This window comes from Sceloporus occidentalis, unplaced genomic scaffold, assembly GCF_023333645.1.
Source record: "Sceloporus occidentalis isolate IW3139 unplaced genomic scaffold, rSceOcc1.0.p SCAF_2, whole genome shotgun sequence".
Classification (NCBI taxonomy): Eukaryota; Metazoa; Chordata; class Lepidosauria; order Squamata; family Phrynosomatidae; genus Sceloporus; species Sceloporus occidentalis.
Window position 1 is genome coordinate 213,356,182 of NW_028316982.1, and position 18,913 is coordinate 213,375,094.

The 18,913-nt window shown below is 39.1% G+C and overlaps 1 protein-coding gene across 5 annotated transcripts in view; it reads left to right on the plus strand.

Annotated features, from left to right (window-relative positions):
• LOC149319677 (lipase member H-like) overlaps positions 1-18,913 on the plus strand; it is a 28,968-nt gene that overhangs the window by 1,119 nt on the left and 8,936 nt on the right. For 3 of the 5 annotated variants that reach the window (XM_089512182.1, XM_089512179.1, XM_089512181.1), the window contains exons 2-7: positions 3,623-3,980; positions 6,522-6,907; positions 11,137-11,245; positions 12,518-12,619; positions 13,909-13,998; positions 15,987-16,157. In XM_089512182.1, coding sequence (XP_089368308.1) covers positions 3,899-3,980; positions 6,522-6,907; positions 11,137-11,245; positions 12,518-12,619; positions 13,909-13,998; positions 15,987-16,157 — 940 coding nt within the window. In that variant the 5' untranslated portion in view covers positions 3,623-3,898. Of the gene's footprint in view, positions 1-98; positions 481-3,622; positions 3,981-6,521; positions 6,908-11,136; positions 11,246-12,517; positions 12,620-13,908; positions 13,999-15,986; positions 16,158-18,913 lie in introns of those variants that run through there. The other 2 variants (XM_089512180.1, XM_089512183.1) reach the window with 2 other exon arrangements.

Genomic DNA, 18,913 nt, shown 5'->3' on the forward strand with positions numbered 1-18,913 from the left:
TGCCTGATAGACTACCACATGCAATTTTGGGCAATGGGAAGTCAGTTTGAACGCAATTCAAATTCACGTAAATTCACTGAACTAGCCAATGTGTTCTGGCCCCACTTTCTTTCCATTTGAAATTGAGAGAAATTCCTCCTGTGTGATAAACCCCTAAGACTGCAGTCTGTGTCCCCACACACCCAGCCACCCAATAAAAACCGTTAAGATATAACTATAAACGCCTCTCAAGGACTATAATTCTGCCTTTTCCTGCCTCTGCTTGTATTGATTCTCATACCAGGTTTTCAAAGTCATTTTTGTCTTATGGCAACCCTAAAACGAACCCATGATGGGGTTTTCTTGGCAAGATCTGTTCAGAGGATGTTTGCCATTGCCTTCCCTTGAGGCTGAGAGAGTGTGACATGTCCAGAGTTAGTGGGTTTGATGGCCAAGCCGGGAATCAAACCCTGGTCTCCAAAGTCCTAGCTCAATGCTCAGGCAACTATGCCACACTGGCTCCTTTATTAAATACCCCCCACTTGATCAGTTTCCCCCTTTCTGTCTTGTTTGCAATCACACTTTTGATTTCTTCTTCTTCCATTTGCTGTCCTTCCCTCTTGTGTCTCTTATTTTGTCAATAATCCATTTAAAACTTGGCCATAGCCACAGCTGAAATGTTTACAGTAGCCTTCATATCCCATTGAGTGCATTTTTATTCAGGTTAAAAACTAAGCTAACATTGATTTGCAGATTTCAGCAGGACTGTTGGTTTCAGCTCAGTTCGTGGTTTTTTATTTGAGAACCACACTGAAAAGGATTCGTCTTTATATTTATAACAAAACAGGGTTTTCCACTGTTCTGCTATTGAACTGCCGTAATAATAATCTTATTGGTGGTCCTGTAACTGTATTTCTGAGGGGAGAATGGGATGATTGCTGAACTTTAGCTGCCATCATGTGGCACTTCCTGATAGTGCATTTTATAAAAATGGTGTGCGCTACAGTTTTCCTTGGGTCAAAGTCTAGGAATACGTATATATTTAGGTATATATATTTAGGAATACTTATCTATATCAAATCTCTTTACAGTTTCTTTTATAGAATCAAATATTCTAATTTATTTTATTGCCATCAATTTCACTGAATAGTAGAATACCAGATACCAGAATAATTTGTTTCAGACAAGTATGTCACTTGCATATCTTGTTAGTCAGAAGCTAGGTCATCTTCATAGTGCATATGCTGAGTTTACTTTATGGAGTACTCATAGGATTCTCTACTTAAGAATCAGACATCCTGCTTACTCATTGCTTACATAGGTGAACAGGTGAACAGTGTACATAAGGAAAGCCACTCTGGATCAAGCCAGAAACGTATCTTGTCCATCATTTTCCTCTGAAGTGGAAGTGGCACTGGCTCACTCATGTTTCTGAGCAACTCATATCGAAAGGCATACTGTATCTGATGCAGGCTGTATGGCACAATCATCATGAGGATAAATTTACCTAATCCCCTTTTAACTTTCCTCATGTTTCGCAATAGAAGAATGGATTATACATTTTGTTGTTGTGTGCCTTCAAGTCATTTCCGATTTATAGGTGATTTCTTTAGAGGGGATTTGCCATGGCCATCCTCTGAGGCTGAGAGAGTGTGACTTGGCCAAGATCACCCAGTGCTTTTACGCGGCTGAGCCAGGATTTGAACCCTGGTCTCCAGAGTCATAGTCCAAAACTCAAACCACTACTCCATGCTGGCTCAAGTGTACTCCTAACAGACAAAGAGGCTGTGTTCTTTGTCAGTTTTGTGTATTCAAAGGCAAATAGAAATTTGGACCGCCTGGTTCTCTGGAAGTGTTTTGTACTAGTTCTTGTATTTAGGCTACTACACTTGCTTGATGATACATTTTAGTCTATACAGATAGCTCAGTATTTGCTGTATAAGCTACTTGGGTGTTTTTTCTTAGATACTATAGAACTGCTTTTTCTTGATTGCCTATCTGACACAGACTGCATCTGCACTGCAGATACAACCCAGTTTGACACTACTTTAATGGTCATGGCACCATGCTATGGAATTATGGGAAGTGTAGTTTGTTGTGGCACCAGAGCTTTCTAACAAGAGAAGGCTGAATATAATAATAATAATTAATAATTTGTTTTATTTATATACCGCTATTCCAAAGATCATAGCGGTGAACAGCAAGTAAGCTAATTAGCAAGTAAGCTAATTTTCCCCAACAGTCTGGGTACTCATTTTAGCGACCTCGGAAGGATGCAAGCCTGAGTCGAGCTTGAGCCCTTTTGCTGGTCTTGAACTCGCAACCTTGTGGTTTTGAGTGAATGGCTGCAGTACAGGCATTTAACCACTGCGCCACCAGGGCTCCTACAAATCCCAGAATACCATAGTGTGGAACCATGACCAGTGGTATCAAAATGGATTGTTTCTGCAGTGTGGATGCAGCCATAGATGTCTCTATATAGCCTATGGGTTTTTGTGATAACCTAGTGAAAATATTTTTTTTATTATTGTTTTACTTGTATCCCACTTTTCCTCTGCTATAGGGACTCAAGATGGCTCACAGCAAATTAAAAATCATATGCATGAAATGTACTCTGGTGCCACAACCAACTACAGTTCCCAGAATGCCATAGCATTGAGCCAGAGCAGTAAAAGTGGTGTCAAACTGAAATATTTCTGTGGTGTGGATGAAGCAAGAGAGGGTGGTGGCAAGGTCAGAAGGGCCTCTGATCTTAGCACTCTAATTGGCTCATGATTGTTGGTGTTGTGTGCCTTCAAGTCATTTCTGACTCATGGCCAACCTAAGGCCCAACCCCTTAGCTATGAGAGATAGCTGTTATAGAGGCACTATCATATATGATGCACATGGTTAGGAACTTGGAGTAAGATCAAAAGGAACAGTATTAAAAAGACAAATGGATTTATTAAAGGAAATGTACATTCCTTGACAATCAAACGTGAAGAAGAAAAGGATACAAATGAAAAATAGATGTTTTACACATGAATGCCAGGCATGACTATTGTGAATGCATAAAAGGGAGGAAACGGAACCTATATGGTTTGAGTCCAGGTTAGTTAAGGGACTGTACTAGGGAAATCACATTCTCTCAGCTTCTAGAGAAGGCAATGGCAAACCTCCTCTAAACAAAACTTGCCAAGAATCCCCATGATAGCTTTGCTTTAGGGTCGCTGGAAGTCGGAAATGACATCAAGGCACACAACACACACACACACACATGAAACCACAAGTCACACTCTCAGCATCAGGGAAAAACAATAGCAAGCCTCCTGTGGACAAATATTGCCAAGAAAACCCCATGATAGGTTCACTTTAGGATCGCCTTGAGTTGAAAATGATTTGAAGGCACACAATAACAAAATTTGGTTGGATCATGGTCTTTTCCGGAAAGTATAGAATTAGTTTCTTTGGGGGGGGGGGAGAATAATACTTGAAAAACCCAAATGACTTTCTGCTATAAATGTAAATCACATCATCTTTTAAGTTTTGAGCTTTAGAAAGCAGACTTTCAAAGAACCCAAGTAGAAGGGATTTTCTATTTTTTTTTTCTTGAGCAGCAAGGACCAAAGTTATAATATATTCTTCTTCCTTCTTTTTTCTGCAGAACTGACAGAGTTTCCTGTTGCATACTACAACAAGTTCTGTGGAACCAGGTCAGTGGGAAGGAGCTTTTGTGGTTTAAAAGGTACAGGTACGTGGAAGGCATAGAAACTGCCTCGCCTATTTAAGTTGGAAAGGAGGAGCCATAGATTGCAAAAGTGTTGGGTTTCACTCTGCCAAGTGCTTCCTTCTGTACACCACACCTATTTTATCAGTGACACTTAATGGAATACTGAAGTGAAAGCCAGCATGTTACCAGGAAACAGCAAAGTCCTCTCAAATGTGGATGGTACGTGCCGCTGTTCAAAACTCACCAATGCTGAGACTGTGTATCCTCACCTGTTTCTTGGCAGTAAAAGCAGGTAAGATTGAAATTTAAAAGTTCCTTGTACAGTTTGAACCTTTAACTGTGATTCTAAGTGTGAGTCCAATGAATGCCACCTTTTCAAATCAGTAGAAAAGTGTCTGTAATGTTATAAAGCTAAAGATACTTTTATCTTTGGTAGTCTGTACAAAAATATGTAGCTAACATAATTTTTCTGTGTGAAAACAGAAGCAATAGAAAACTAGGTGAGTGGTGTATGGAAGGTAACAAGCTCAATCCTTGGCAACCCAGTTAAAAATATATTAACATAGCAATTGGACAAACTGGAAAGGCAATACAGGATTGAATTGAACCAAATAGAATAAATTACAGTGCAGTGAGAATCAGCCAATAAAAACAAACATTGCACAGTAATGATCAAACAGCTTACATTTGCGGTTCAAAGAGTTAAAACTTGCAAAATTACACCAATTTCATTTTATGTATCCAAATGTATTTTTGCTGCCTTTAGTGAATTATACAGAGTATTTTTAAATGTCCAGGCATTATGTTTTATGGGACTTAGCCACCTTGTGACAGGAAGGGAGGGGGAAAGGTTTGAAGTCTAACGGTGAAAATAACAGTTCTAGTTTGAAAAAAAAAATGTAGCCTTGCTGGGAAAAGGAACAGCAATGCATAGATAGGTAAGAATGCTCAATGTGACAGAGTTCACTTGATGACAGACTATATCAGGGTTGATTTAATATAAATCAAATTGAGTCAAATCATGATGTAAATCACTTCTCTGAAGGGCTCAGTTTTAATAATTTCAGTCAGAATTAACTAGTGAGGAAGATTCTACTTAATCATTATTTTTAACAGAATAGAAATACAGGATTGTTTAATATAACCTTAACATATGCAGATTTTTTTTTTAAAATGAGAAGATAGGCACATTCTAATCAATTACTGTGAATTGTTTTTTAAAAAATGACTACCACTCCTTATCCAGATCTCTCCAAATTCTCTGTTTGTTGTCCATATTTAACTGTGCACTTAGGGGCTGTACAGACTGCGCTGGCTGGATTGGGGCTGCAGCAACTTCACGCTGCAGCCCCAATATGGCCTTCCATCCTTCAAAGGGTGTCATAGCCGCGGCAGCATGGCTGTATGGTACTTCTTCGGTGCTGCATTGTCTGGATGCAGCGTCGGAGGCACGCCATGATGCTGCGCGCCATCTGGAATGGCACGCAACATCATGACACCCTGGTGGCGGAGTATGGGCATCCAGCATCAGGATGCTGTCATGACAATTAGCTGTCATGACAATATCTTTGACCTATTGTATATACTCGTGTATAAGTGTTGTCAAAACATTGACCCCCAAAACCTGAGTTGGCTTATTTATGGGTCAATGTAAGTACAATACTTTAACTCTTATTAAAAGAAGAACCATGCACTGGTGTAAAGCAAGAGCATAATCTTTCCTGGAAGCATTGACCGCCCCCCCCCCCCCCCCCGCATTTTCTCACCCATCCAGCCTTTAGAATGAGCACAAATAGTTGTGCCTACTGTTGTTTTGCATTGTTTTCCTTGCTTCATCTTTTAGATCCTTTGTCACATGCCCCTAAGATTTACCCTCAATTTATTGACGGGTCATATCAAAAGCCATAATTTTCACCCCAAAACCTACCCTTGACTCAGGTATATACGGTAATCTCATAACTATCAGTTTTTGGTAAAGTCCGCAGAGGTGATTGGGAACCATTGATTGTTTACCTGCAAAAGAAGAATAGGGAATTAAAAAATTAAAATGTATAAAGTTGTAGATAAACTAAGATGAGAAAATAAAATTGAGCTATTGAGTTAAAATAGTATTCCAGTTAAAATTTGTTACAGTATATTAAGAGGCTTGGATAATTAAGGTGTGATATAGTAATGGTTAATCGAGATAATTTATAAAGAACAGAAAGAAGGTCTGAACAAAGTCCAGGAAGTACATTTTGGTTAAATTAAGTTGTGTTTTATATTGTGATATGTTGTGTTACGTTTTGTTGTAAGATATCAAGAGGGGGGTGAGAGAGGAAGGTTAGGTAGTAGATTTGTCATTATGTGTTAAGTGATAGGTTATAGGTGTTATGTTCCAAGTGTTATGTTACATGTACTAATTTTAATACTATTAATAAATATTATTAAAAAAGAAATCTGACATAAATTTGAATTCAAATCCCTGTTTTTCATTTCTAAAAGCCATTAGTTTTTAACAACCACAGACAATATTTATAAAATCATGTTTACATACCTAAGAAGGAGAAAGAAGAATAATTTTATAATGGTGATATCCAAGAAATTATTTTGGAAAATGCAGCAAGTGCAATCAAAGCCAATATAGTAATAGATCTGGACCAGCTAGTGCTAGGTCAAATATCTTGTCAACTATGCAATATGTTGGGTGTCCTTTAGCAACTTTCTAATCTTCAGCCTAGCCTACTTGGCACACTTATTTTGAGTCTAAAGCAGGATAGTTCTCATGAAAGTTTCCCTAGCTACCTTTAAGAAATTAATATTGTCTGACAGTCTTTCTTTTCTCACATTTCAGATGTAGGACAAGAATGCCCTAAATTTACTGATTTAAATATAGGTAATGCGTTGATTGGTACAAATCTGAAAGTGCAAATACTTCTGTATACAAGGGGAAATCCAAACTGTGCTGAGAGTTTCAGTGACCATGATGACTACAATCTAACAGCATCTATACATCTAAATGTGACCAAGAAAACGATAATTATTATCCATGGCTACAGACCCACAGGAGCTCCACCAGTGTGGATTGACAAAATTAAAGATCTACTGCTTGAAAGAGAAAATGTCAACATCATAATAGTGGATTGGAATCGAGGTGCCACAACAATGAATTATCCTAGCGCTGTTTCAAATGCCAAGAAATTGGTAGATATTTTGAAGAATATGATTGACCAAATGCAGGTAAGGGCCATAATATACATTACTATGTGCTCAAGCAGATGCGTGTGAAAGAGTGGCCTGAGTCCGCTCTGGCCAGAAGTGGGTCCAAACCCCACCGACCCCTTGGCCCACTCTAAAGATGAGACCAACTGGCACTTCCAGGAGCCGGATTATCGTGGGTCCTTTTTGCTATGGTCCAAAGCAGGTGGAAGCTGCATTTTTATTATGCCATCTAACCCAATGTATTATCTTCTAGTCATGAAATCATCTTGCTTAGGTCTTGGGAGATGTACACCGCCTGAAGGATAATACAGTGCATGATCTGCCATTGTTCGCATCTTATACTTTTGAATCGTGGAGAAAAAAATGTGTAAACCCAAATGCAGGACTGGGACACATGCACAGTTGTATCTTGTTAGATATCTTTGTAGTGTACAAAGGCTGGAAAGTCATGGCCAAAAATAACTTCGCTAATTATGTATACTTAGTAAAAGATGGACATGTGTGATTTTCATGTTTATAATGTAGGCTGCATCTACACTGCAGAAATAATCCAGTTTAACACCACTTTAATTGCCATGGCTCAGTGCCGTGCAGTTCTGGGAACTGCAGTTTTGTGAGACATTTAGCCTTCTCTGTCAGAGAGCTCTAGTGCCACAGCAAACTACAGTTCCTAGGATTCCCTAGCACTGAGCCAGGGCAGTGAAAGTGGTCTCAGACTGGATTATTTCTGCAGTGCAGTTCCAGCCATAATGTAAAATTTATTAAGGCCAGCACAGATTGGCAAAAATGACCTCTTTTTTCAGCATAGGAAAAGGAAAGTCCCTAAGAACTACAAGGTACATCATGTGGTGGCTGCATTATATATATACACACAAACACACACACACTATCTCTCTCTCTCTCTCTCTCTCTCTCTCTCTCTCTCTATATATATATATATATATATATATATAATGTCTGTATGTAAATAGCTAGATAGTTTGAAGCAATTAACAAACAAAACTTAAAAAGAAGTATCTGCTCTCTTTATAGCCCCATGTGAGTGGGTTTTCAGTGGCAAGAAAAAGATCAGATCTGATAGTACTGTAGTTCATTGGTAGAGTGCATTCTTTGTACACACAAAAATTCTAGACACAAGCTCTGGTATCAAGCTGTGGCAGAGAAAGACTTCTGTTAGACTCCTTGAAGAATGAAGTAGTGCAGGATAATTTTAGCCAGAGTGACCAGTCAATACATTTTAAGGGTATTCTGGGCTGTTTTAAACATGCTGTCTTGCTTCCTTTGTTAAAGGAACGTTCTCCACATCCTTCCCTTTGTACCAGTTATCATTCCATATCTCTTCTATTTCTTTCCAAAATTTTGTAGAGAGCTGCACTTTTCCTATTGATTCCTTATCCGACTACACAATAATCTTGACCTAATTCAGTCAGAATTTTGTACAGGTCACTCTGCTTAAATGGCTTTGGCTTATGTATGAATGATATTTTAGTAGCTGAGGCTCAGCATCAAACATCTATGCTGATTCTGTTGGATGTCTCAGCAGCCTTCGACACTTTTAGATTTTACTATTATAGTTGGCATCATTGAGAATGACAGGGAACACTTTGTCCTGGGTTAAATCCTCTTCATTTGACTGTTCCTCCTCTGTTTCATTTTGGGGATTTACTTTTAAAATGTTTTCTGTAACTCTAGGACTACCACAAGGATAAATTTTGGGACCTCTTCTTTTTCATTCTATACCCTTCCTCTTGGATTTTTTAAATTTCAGATTTGAGTTTTCAGTATCACATTTATACAGATGACACACAGATTTTCCAAAAAATTTAATGAATTGATACCTGTATGTGGAAGTCCGTGATGGACTGCTTGTCACATGTTTGTTTGTTTTTTGTGGATGTCTTAAGCAGAATATGGGAGGGGGGGGGATGGGATCTTGGTGTTTCAGCCTGACCATCCAATAGACCCTCTGCCCCTCATTGTGTTTGCAGGGTTGCTCAGTGATTCCCATTTCGGTTGCCATTAACCTCAGAATTCTAGTGAATTACATTTGTCCCTGCACCCCTTTATTGGGACAACAGCAAAGACTTGTAATTTCCACCTTTTGAATATCCATAGAAGCTGTAGGTTCTTGACCATTGAGACTACCCATCTGCTTGTCCAAGTTTTGGTTATGTCTCTTCTGGATTATTGTACTGTAATAGCATACTGGTAGGTTTGCCTTCTTGCTCTCTTCTCCCTTGAGCCTTAATTCAGTGCCATCTGGATTGTAAATCTCCCTAAATATTCACATGTTTTCCCCCCTCCCTAGATCTCTTCACTGGTTACCAGTTCAGGTCAAGGCCTGTTTCAAACATTTGGTTTTGGTATTTAGGGCTTTGTACACTAATCTCCCCCAATACCTGGCAACTCAGCTAGCAACTCAGTATGCAAGATCTAGGAATTTAAGATCTAAAGGCAAAGGATTATTCTCTGTTCCATCAATGTGCACAGCTCTGTCAAAGTTGCAAGCCTTTTAATATCTGGCTCTGCATCTGTGAGACTGTCTGTTTTGTTTTACTGTCTTTGGTCCAAAGCACACTGCAGAAATAATCTAGTTTCAGACTGCTTTGGAATCAGTGCTAGGGAATCCTGGAAATTGTAGTTTTGTGAGACATTTAGCCTTCTCTGTCAGATAGCTCTGGTGCCACAATAAATTACAGTTCCCAGGATTCCCTAGCACTGAGCCACAGCAGTTAAAGCTGTCTGAAACTGAATTATTTCTGCAGTGTGTTTTGAACCTGGATCACCTTTCACAACATGCAATGAAGGATCTTTTTGTAGTTTATTGTGGCACCAGAGTTCTCTGACAGAAAAGGCTAAACATCTCACCAAACTAGTTTCCAGAATTCCCTAGCATTGAGCCAGGACAGTTAAAATGGTCTCCAACTTGATTAGTTTGCAGTGTGTTTTGGACCTTAGTCTTTGATTGTGTATGTTTGATGTTCTGTCCTTTGGTGTAATGGTTGTTATAAGTAAATGTTCTTATTACTAGGCACAAGATAGCTTATTCTACATACCTATCATCAATACATAAGCTGGGACTCAATATATAATAGCCTCCCATTACATGTTTAACATTAGTATTTGCAGAAGTACATCATTGCCTGCAATATATGTCTTAACAGCTCTGTGCCATATAACAAATCAGCAGTGCCCTCCTCCCAGTCTTCTTCAGCTCAGGCCATGTGGGAGAGCTCAAGGAAACAAGCAAATCCCCATTCTAGTCACTGCTGAAAAATTAAGAAAGCTCGTAACTATTAAGCCATGTCAGAACCAAGCCAAGGGGAGTTTGCCCATTAGTAAAATAATAATAATAATAATAATAACAATAACAACAACAACAACAACAACAATTAGATATATATGTACAGTATATCCAGTGTACATGCATAGATGTACATGCCAATAACATGTATATATCATAGGAAAGTTAGCCTTATATATGTTTTTAGCCCTAAGCACATGGACATTGGCAAAGGATTATAAGAGCTGCAGGCCACAGTGGCCCACAAGCCTTATTCTGTGTAACTAACAACTTCCTTTTTGAAGTTATTAAACAAATGGATCAGGGTCTCTTTTAATTTTGAAAAGTCTTTGGATTTATAAAATTGAAACATACCCATTTTAGAAAGAATAAATCCTGATTAAAACACTATTTAACTAAATACACACCTATTATACTCATGTCTATAGTAATGTTCCCAGAGATTAGAAGGAGCTATGGCCAGTAATGACATCATGTAACACTTTACTTTTAGTTGTTGCTAACATTGTTATTTTTAAAAAGTGATTTTAAAAGATTGGCAACACCATTTTTTAGTACAACAAGTGACATTTACTTGTTACTTTTAAAATGTTTGGGGGGGCATTTTTGTATTTAAGTTACAGTGGGTCCTGGGTATCCACTAGAGATTTTGTCCAGGACCCCCCCTCCCCCTGTGGATATCAGAATCCATGGATGCTCAAGTCCCATTATATACAATAGTGTAGTAAAATTGAAAAATTGAAAAATTTAGGTTTGCTCTTTGTTTTTGTTTTTGTTTAATATTTTCGAGCAGTGGGTGGTTGAATCCATGGATATGGAGGGCTGGCTGTAATTAACTAGTATGTAATACCGATACCAAATTACTTTGGAAAGATAAAAATACTTTAGCATTTTAAAAATAATGTTCCAAGCTCTGATTCTACCCATGAATATTTACTGACAGGAAAATGGAGCATCTCTCGACTCTATTTATATGATTGGAGTAAGCCTTGGTGCTCATGTAGCAGGATTTGTTGGAAAGGCATACAGTGGCAAAATTGGGAGAATTACAGGTAAGAGCAAATGCCACCCCTAACCTCATTCCATAAATAGAAGTTGATTGGATTGGTAGATACAGAGAACAGAGCAGTATACTCCATATAACTTAAGCAGACAAGCCTGAGGAGGCACAGGGCACACCTCAGTCCCCTCATAACTGTGTCTTCCAACTCTTCACTTCTCTGCACTGGTTCCACAAGTGTTCATTTATTGCCTACTCAAAATAGTGCTGCTGTGTTACTTTGTCACTAGCAACATATGTCACAAAAGCAAAGCAGTAAAAGCACATGCTCAACACCTGCTGCTTCACACTGCCTGATATGACTCCCTGTCTCATAAGTTCCTTAGCCAGGGTCTTGGTCAGCAGTGCATTGGAAAAAGGCATTTAGGTGGGATAGAAAAACAGCACAAGCTAGCACTTAGCTAGTTTTGAGGTTGCCCAGGCACCAGTTCTGTAAAATGGGAATGATTAGAGCAAGGTGGACAACTTTCACATGTCTGGGTGACAATTTTGCCCACTGTGGCATGTGCCCTCCAAAATATGGTGGGTTTTAACGCACTTTTTCCAAAAGTGCTGCCTAGAAAACACTCCCAACCACAGTAATAACAGTAGCTGTACCTTGCTTTAGGAAAGCTCCCCGGAAATTTCTAAGAATGGCAGTTCTCTTGGGTCCCCAAATTACTATTTTTTTCAGTAGTGTGTGGTTGTGTGTGCAAAAATGGTAAGAGGAAATGAGCTCAGCCTTCTAGTGCTAAATGCTGTTGCTGGAATTCAGAGGAAGTAAAATGTCATTTCATTACTTTAAAAGCAATAAACTATACATCTTCTGAGAAAGTAATTTCTATTGCAGTCAGTGGTCCGTCTGCCACATAATGCTCATAATCACTTCAGACACCGTTTATTCACCTGGGAAGGGGATACTTGCTTGGTTCCCTAACATGCATTGTGTCTTTTGTTTAGAAAAGGAGCAAAGATTTTCTATGGTAAATTGCTAACATTTTTTCCTCATAGTCCTTAACAAGGATTAAGTGAAAGTGTGTCTTAGACTGTTAATGCTATGGTAATGATGTTAGAAGCAGACTGATGAGGAAACTAAAAAGGTGTTGAATTTATCTAAAAAGGGAATGTGTTCTATGATTAACTTTTATATTGTATGTAGTAATTAAACTTTTTTTTAATAGAAAGCTTTCCTGTCTATGTGCTTTATCCTGGAGTGTATGCTTCTAATCAGCATTTTTAATTACCTAGTTCTGTCCTATGTTCTTTTTGTGTGTGTGTGTGCCAGGTCTTGATCCAGCAGGACCATCATTTACTGGAAAGTTGCCCCATGAAAGATTGGATTACAGTGATGCACAGTTTGTTGATGTTATTCATACTGATATTGATGGTAATTTTATTTTGATATTGATGTTAATTATCATGTTGAATTTTGAGAATTATATTTTAGAACAATTTTTATTTGATTTTGAAGATCTGAAAACTTGAATTTGCCAATATGATAAATTAATAGTTACTTAAAATGTGCTCAGACTGATGACAGATATGGTTTGTTGTGAATGAACATGACCAGTTTATTTTTATGTCTTTGAGCAGCAGCTCTTGCGCCAAACTAAAAAAACCAAAAAAACAAACCAACACCAACCCCCCTCCCACAATTGTAAATCCAGCTTGAGTGATCAGTACTTTAGAGTTTATTCAAGGACAACGGTAGATTTAGGGGTGTCACTCTGCAGACAGAACTCTTTCTGTCATCAAAATCAAGAGAGGGATAGTTCCCCTTTGTTCCCCTTTTGTAAACCCTCAAAATCAGCTCCGGAGGGCTTGGATCTCATTCTCCAGAATTACCGGTGCAATCTTCTACATGTTTGTTCAAAATTAAATCTTATGGAGTGAGTGTAACTTATTCACTGATAGGTGTAGATAGAATTACTACCTAAAATGATATAAAACTCAGTATTTAGAAAGCCTAAACAAATAAAAAGGGGTTTACCTGGTGCTGAAAGGACATCATAGCAAGGGTCCACTTGCATTGTTTATTAAAATAATAACATTTTTTCAAAACCATATAGCCTGGAATAATCTCTGTAGCCCAGGGAGGAGAAGGTGCAGACTGTAGATCACATGCTGCACTGGACCCCACATTTATGGTTCCCTGAAGCCTCCCATCCCCACCTGAACCTCGCATATTCGTTTTAAAAATTAGGCAAAATTAATCACACCCAAACCTGCTAAAAGCATGCAAACAAATTCTCCCCAACCTGCAAACCTTTTCAGAACCCATGCCCCCTCTCAACTAAAGTATTTGCCTCCTGTTTCCCTACCAGAAAGGTGAAAGGCTGCCATTTGATGTTTGGCTCTTTTCACTTACCATTTTAAAGGAGAATTTGAAATGAAACAAGTGAATTTGGTACACACAAGGCAGTTGCAACCTGGAGGAGTGTTGAGTGATGGAAAATTGCCCCCTCTATGCCTGCACAATTGCTCTCACCCAAGGAAGTCCCAGAGATACAAAATCCCCTGTCCCCGAAGATGCTGATTCCTGAGCAAGGGGCGGGGGGGGGGGGGCGGACACTATGTTCTTACATTTTCTGTAAGGCAATTTTTTCATGTATTTGTTAGCATTTACTCTAACATTCTTTCTCTATTTTTCTTTACTGCGTGTTGCATTTTTCTTAGCTTTGGGTTACAGGAAACCTTTGGGAAACATTGATTTCTATCCAAATGGAGGAACAGATCAGCCTGGATGTCCAAAAACAATACTTGGCGGTAAGCTAATTCCTACTAGATGAAGACTAAGGCTGGAGCCAGTTACAGTTTTAGAGATACAGATACACAGCCTATGCAGACTGGTCATTAAGGCCGGCCTGGGCGTGGAGTTGGGGTGTGGTGTCCATACGACGCACATCCTGACTCCACCCCATGGCAGTGTTATGCCATGCACCACTTCACATGGCGTCATGGCACTCATCTGGTGCTGCGTTTACACGACAAAGCGTCAAAGGAGTTACTTAAAGCCATGCTGTCGTAGCTATCACACCCTTTCCAGGGTGCAAAAAGGACTTGTTTTTTGCAGCTCCTTTTTGCACCCTGGAAAGGCCATATCGGGGCCATGGCATGCGGTTGCCAAAACCCCTATCCAGTGTAGCTGGAAACAGCTGCAGGCTGCCCCTTAGGGTCGGTCTGCACAGCTCCGAAGTTACCTAACCATTGTGCAGATGAATAAATTAATGAAACTAAGGAAGCTTCATTGTAGTACATTGATGAGAGTGACATGAGAAGATGAGGTAGAAAACATCCTTAAGAGTATCAGTTTGATCATAGTGGAGTCAGGATAGGTAAACAAGAAGGGAGGGCATTTTGAATTACTGGATACAGACTATTTAACTCTATTACTAATTCCTTCTCTGAGTGATTCTTTACTCTTCACTGCTAAGTGTTGTTGCACTTCTGTCACTGTTTCCAAGGTTAGTTTCCTACTATGTTACAAACGTATATCAGGGATATTCAATCTGTGGCATGGAAGATGCATGCCCCAAACTATCATCATTCCATGACATTATCCCTGTCCCCACTAGAGATATAAATTTGTTTCTTGCACATGAAAATGGAAAACCTCAAATGTTTTCTGCCCAAAGAGTACAGTGCGCCCGCGCCATACGCGGCCTTGAGCATACGTGCTCAAGCCGTGGCACGCGCGCGGGGTGGAAGGGGCAGCGCGTCCCATTCAATTGAATGGGCGCGCGCGCCCGTTGCGCACTCGCGCACCCGCGCCACCACGCACGAGCCCCATTGTTTCCAATGGGGCTCGAGCATAGGCAGAATTCGCCTTACGCGGAGGGATCTGGAACGGATCCCCCGCGTAAGGCGAGGACGCACTGTAATGTGTTAATTTGTGGGAATTTCTCAATGGTGGGTGGCTTTTTTGCATATTATTATTATTGTTGTTATTATTATTATTATTATTATTATTAAACAAACTACATTGCCATGCAAAATGTGATTCTTGTCCTGCCCCCCAAAGTAATGTTTTTCACGTAAACATTTCTACTTCTATTGCTGCAAGAATGTGCTAGTCTTCTCATACTCACAAAGGGGGAAAAGCCCTTTCATCATTGACTCCTCTTTGAATAGGCTACCTTGACATTTTTTGATATCTTTTCACAACAAGGAGGAGAAAATGTTTGAACATTCTTAACATCCTTTCCCGCTACTAATTTCCCACTAATTACATCACTGACACTAATGAAAGAGCTACCTATGTCAGGCTTGCTGGGAAAGGGAACAAAGGCCCTGTACTCCTTCCTAGTCACGAAAGAGGATTGCTGGGACTGTGTGTACAAAGGTGCATGCATATATAAAGTCCCAGCTTCTAACCTGCCTGGAAACAAAAGGGGTGTACAGACCTTCTTCCCTAATAGGAGTCTGTGAAAGAACTGTATGTAGGTAAACAAAAATGACCCACAGAGTAATTTATCAGGCCAATTTCTAAAATTGGAAGTGGCTTGGCACCTTGAAACATAGTAGCAGTATTTAGTACATATGCTACAGTGTTTGCCCCTACATCTATTACCATATTCGTTTATAATTTTTTTATGTGTGCTTAGATGAAAAGCTAATATTAACCCAAAAATCATAGAAATTGCATACATTTGCATAAACATATGTGACCAAGTTGAAACATGATTGACATGTGTTCTATTAATATTATTGTTGAAAGTAATTGGATTGTTTTGTTTTTCTTTGCTTACTTTCAGGAATAGCTCATTATTTCAAGTGCGATCATCAAAGATCTGTTTTTTTGTATATGTCATCTTTGGAAGACAACTGTAATGTAACTGCATACCCTTGTGATTCATATGTAGATTATAGGAATGGAAAATGTGTGAGCTGTGAAGCTTTTCATCCACTTCCATGCCCAGTTCTTGGTAAGAATGATGCATTACTTTGCAAGTGTTATGGACAGAATGTTATGGATAGTCTCATAGATTGAATCCAGTAATGTTCTTCCAATAGCAGAACTGCCTGTGTCAACAGAATAATCAGGGGTTATTTTTTCTCCTCTTTGCAGCTTTCATGCATCCTTAAAATCAGTTATGGAAGATTCAGAGACCTCTGGAAATGATTTTCAGAGTGCTTCAGAGAAAGGAGAAAAGGGGGAGGGGGGATGACTTCCACTGAATTGAATGGACTTCCACTCAAGACAATGTTTTATTCTACTCCTTGATACATGCTTCTCATTTCTCTGGAATGATGAGAGGAAGCATTTACTGCCAACTGTGGATCATTAACATGCAGTCTTTTTGACACAGGAAGGAAGATGACAATAATACTTTTCAGGTGTAAATGAGATGTTTATTGTATAAAAAGCAAGCTTAGGGATACAGTAACAAAGATCTGATGTCACAGATCAAGCACATTAACTTGAAAAAGTAACTTTGCCTTGATGATCATCTAGTGTTATTTGGCTTATTTGGCTATATTGATCCCGGAAGTACTACCTGATATGGCACTGTAAATGCCAAACAACCTCTACCATTGGTTTCCAAATACCATGCCTTGTTGCAAAGTGGAGTTATTCTGGAAGATAGCTCCATATCTTGAGACTAGAGGACCTAAAGTAGTGAAAGCTCTCTCCTTAAATGGATCATTATTTTCTCTTAGAGCTTTTGGCCTATGCTTAGAAGCTGCAAGAGGAGATAAGGTACAGTAGAGTGCATCCCCCAATTTGCATTCTAGAATACTCTCCTCAACCTGATTAAAGAGCTACCTTACTTATTATTATTATTATTATTATTATTATTATTATTATTTATGGTATTTATACCCTGCCCTTCAACCCTAAAGGCTATCAGAGTGGCTTACAATTATTATTTTTAATTAGACGGTTCCCTGCCCTCAGGCTTATTGTTATGATTATGCTATTGCAGAGAATTATGACACATATTCTTGTGCATTTATACATAACTTTGAAATAGAAACCCAGTTGTTGCTACTTACATGTTGTGAGAGTGACAGCATGGGACAATGGGTCTTTTTTTTTTTATCACACTGCTGCCACCAATTATGTCAAGGTGAGACTCACCCACCCAAGTTCTTTACTCAGCTGGCAGCCCAATGGGTCTTTTTTATCCCACCTCTGCCATCAATTATGTGAAGGTGATGGCCACTATGCCACCTATTCTTTACTGCGAGACTCAAACCTGGGACCCTCTTAAGTGTCTCCTGCACTATAACTCTCTTTAGTGGCCCTCTGGGTTTCAAATTTTCCCCCAGCTTGGCACCAACTATTCTTTGGCAGCCACACACACATTATCTAATGTGTCTCAAACCTAAAAGACTTTTCTAAATGTTGATAATATTTTTAATGTGTTTCTGAAATCACTTCAGACAGTTGCTTGTTGAAACAAAGTAACAAATTTATTTGCAAGTCAGATTGAATACAGTATCTCTTTTAGTGGATGATGTTCACAATGGATACAGTGTATAAATACTTTATTAGTTACACAGTTAACAGTTTCTTTAGCTTGTTTTTGTACAGTGCGCCTTTGGCTTATGCGGGGATCTGTTCTGGACCCCCACGTAAGCCAAATACCACGCATGCTCAAGCCCCATTCAAGTGAATGGAGCTCATGCATGGCGGTGTGGCGTCGCACCTCCCATTCATCTGAATGGGACGTGCCACCCCTTGCACCCCGCACACTCCTGCGCGGCTTTGCACATATGCTCAAAGCCGTGTATAATGCGGGCACACTGTAATTATTTCTTTATATCTTTATATATGTTCCCTTATGGACTAAGTTCTCACAGAACCTTCATTAAACTTTTGTATCTTATAACCCTTTTAGTTACCTGTGACTCCAGTAGTCACCAAACACTATGTCTCCTGCAGGACTCTACAACGATATAATTAAGGACACTCTTCATCCCTTTCTTGGGTGCATAAAACCATTTCTAATTGTCCCTAACATCAGCCTAACCTAGCCTCAATGGCTCTTCACCCCTCAGGGCACACTAAACATCAACCACTTTCAAACTGACTTCTCCCTCTTATATACTCATTCTGGGAGCAGCCCCCACCTCTTCCTTGCTTGGCTCACATTGGCTAGTGCTAAGGTACTAATCTGCCTGCTGTCTTCACACATGTATATCCCACTTTTCCCTAAAAGCAGCTGCCAAGGCAGTTTATAGTTTACAGGACAGATTAAATATTATACAAAGCATCAGTAAAATAATATAAACATTACTTTAAAAAACAATTAAGCAATTTATATAATTAATCCATTTAAATTTACTTAAAGGCCATATAAAAAGTTAACAAAAACAGCCTACCACATTATTAAAAGCTCATGACAGTCATTGTCTAAAAGCCTGACAGAATAAAAAATGTTTGTACTTGCTGGAGAAAGAAAAGCAAGGGGTGAGTGTGGGGTTTTCAGCTTATATCCCACCACTGCTTGCATGAAATGTGTGGATATCTACTCCTTCATTTTGAATCACACATATTAGCTTCATCTAATTTCCTCTTTGGTATAATTGTCTATAAGACAATTTTGCTTCTATAGAACTTAGCTTGCATAAGTTGAGTCCATGTTCTTGCAACTTGATGCCAGTTTTGATTTCCCAGAACAGTGTAAAATAAAAACCTATCTTTAAGCTTTAAAAAATATTTCCTTTGTTAATT